Below are 724 nucleotides of genomic sequence, written 5' to 3' on the forward strand. Positions count from 1 at the left end.
CCTGAGCCCCGCCCCTCTCCCCCTGAGCTCCTCCCTCTCCCCCTGAGCCTCCCGTCTCCCCATGAGCTCCTCCCTCTCCCCCTGAGCCCCGCCCCTCTCCGCCTGAGCTCCTCCCTCTCCCCCTGAGCCCCACCCCCTGAGCCGCCCCTCTCCCCCCTGTCCCCGGGGCCGGTATAAGGGTGACTCCGTGGTGTAGGTGCGGCCTGCGGAGCGCAGCTTGAACCACACACACCCCCCTGCAGCGATGGCGTGTCACCGCCTGGTGCTGGTGCGGCACGGCGAGAGCACCTGGAACCAGGAGAACCGCTTCTGCGGCTGGTTCGACGCGGAGCTGAGCGAGAAGGGGGTGGGCGAGGCGCAGCGGGGGGCCGAGGCCTTGCGGGATGCCGGCTACCTGTTCGACTGCTGCTTCACCTCGGTGCTGCGGAGGGCCATCCGCACCCTCTGGATCATCCTGGACACCACCGACCAGATGTGGCTGCCCGTCACCCGCTCCTGGCGCCTCAACGAGCGACACTACGGCGCCCTGACCGGCCTCAACAAGGCCGAGACCGCCGCCCGCCACGGGGAGGAGCAGGTCCGCATCTGGAGGAGGTCGTTCGACATCCCGCCGCCCCCCATGGACGCCGAGCACCCGTACTACAGCACCATCAGCAAGGTGAGCGAGTAGTCCGAGAGACCCCCCGCCCCGACAGGGGGAAAGGTGAGCGAGTGGTCCGAGAGA

General features: G+C 70.0%; 1 protein-coding gene across 1 annotated transcript in view; it reads left to right on the plus strand.

The window, feature by feature from the left end:
- The first annotated feature begins 117 nt into the window (after positions 1 to 117).
- The window catches only part of LOC109924482 (phosphoglycerate mutase 2-like), a 77,135-nt gene continuing 76,528 nt past the window's right edge, over positions 118 to 724 (plus strand). Inside the window, exon 1 of the mRNA XM_048618737.1 lies at positions 118 to 658. Within this exon, the coding sequence (XP_048474694.1) occupies positions 245 to 658 (414 nt within the window). The 5' untranslated portion in view covers positions 118 to 244. The remainder of the gene's footprint in view (positions 659 to 724) is intronic.

The sequence above is a fragment of the Rhincodon typus genome, chromosome 40, assembly GCF_021869965.1.
Source record: "Rhincodon typus isolate 14 chromosome 40, sRhiTyp1.1, whole genome shotgun sequence".
In the NCBI taxonomy this organism is placed as follows: Eukaryota; Metazoa; Chordata; class Chondrichthyes; order Orectolobiformes; family Rhincodontidae; genus Rhincodon; species Rhincodon typus.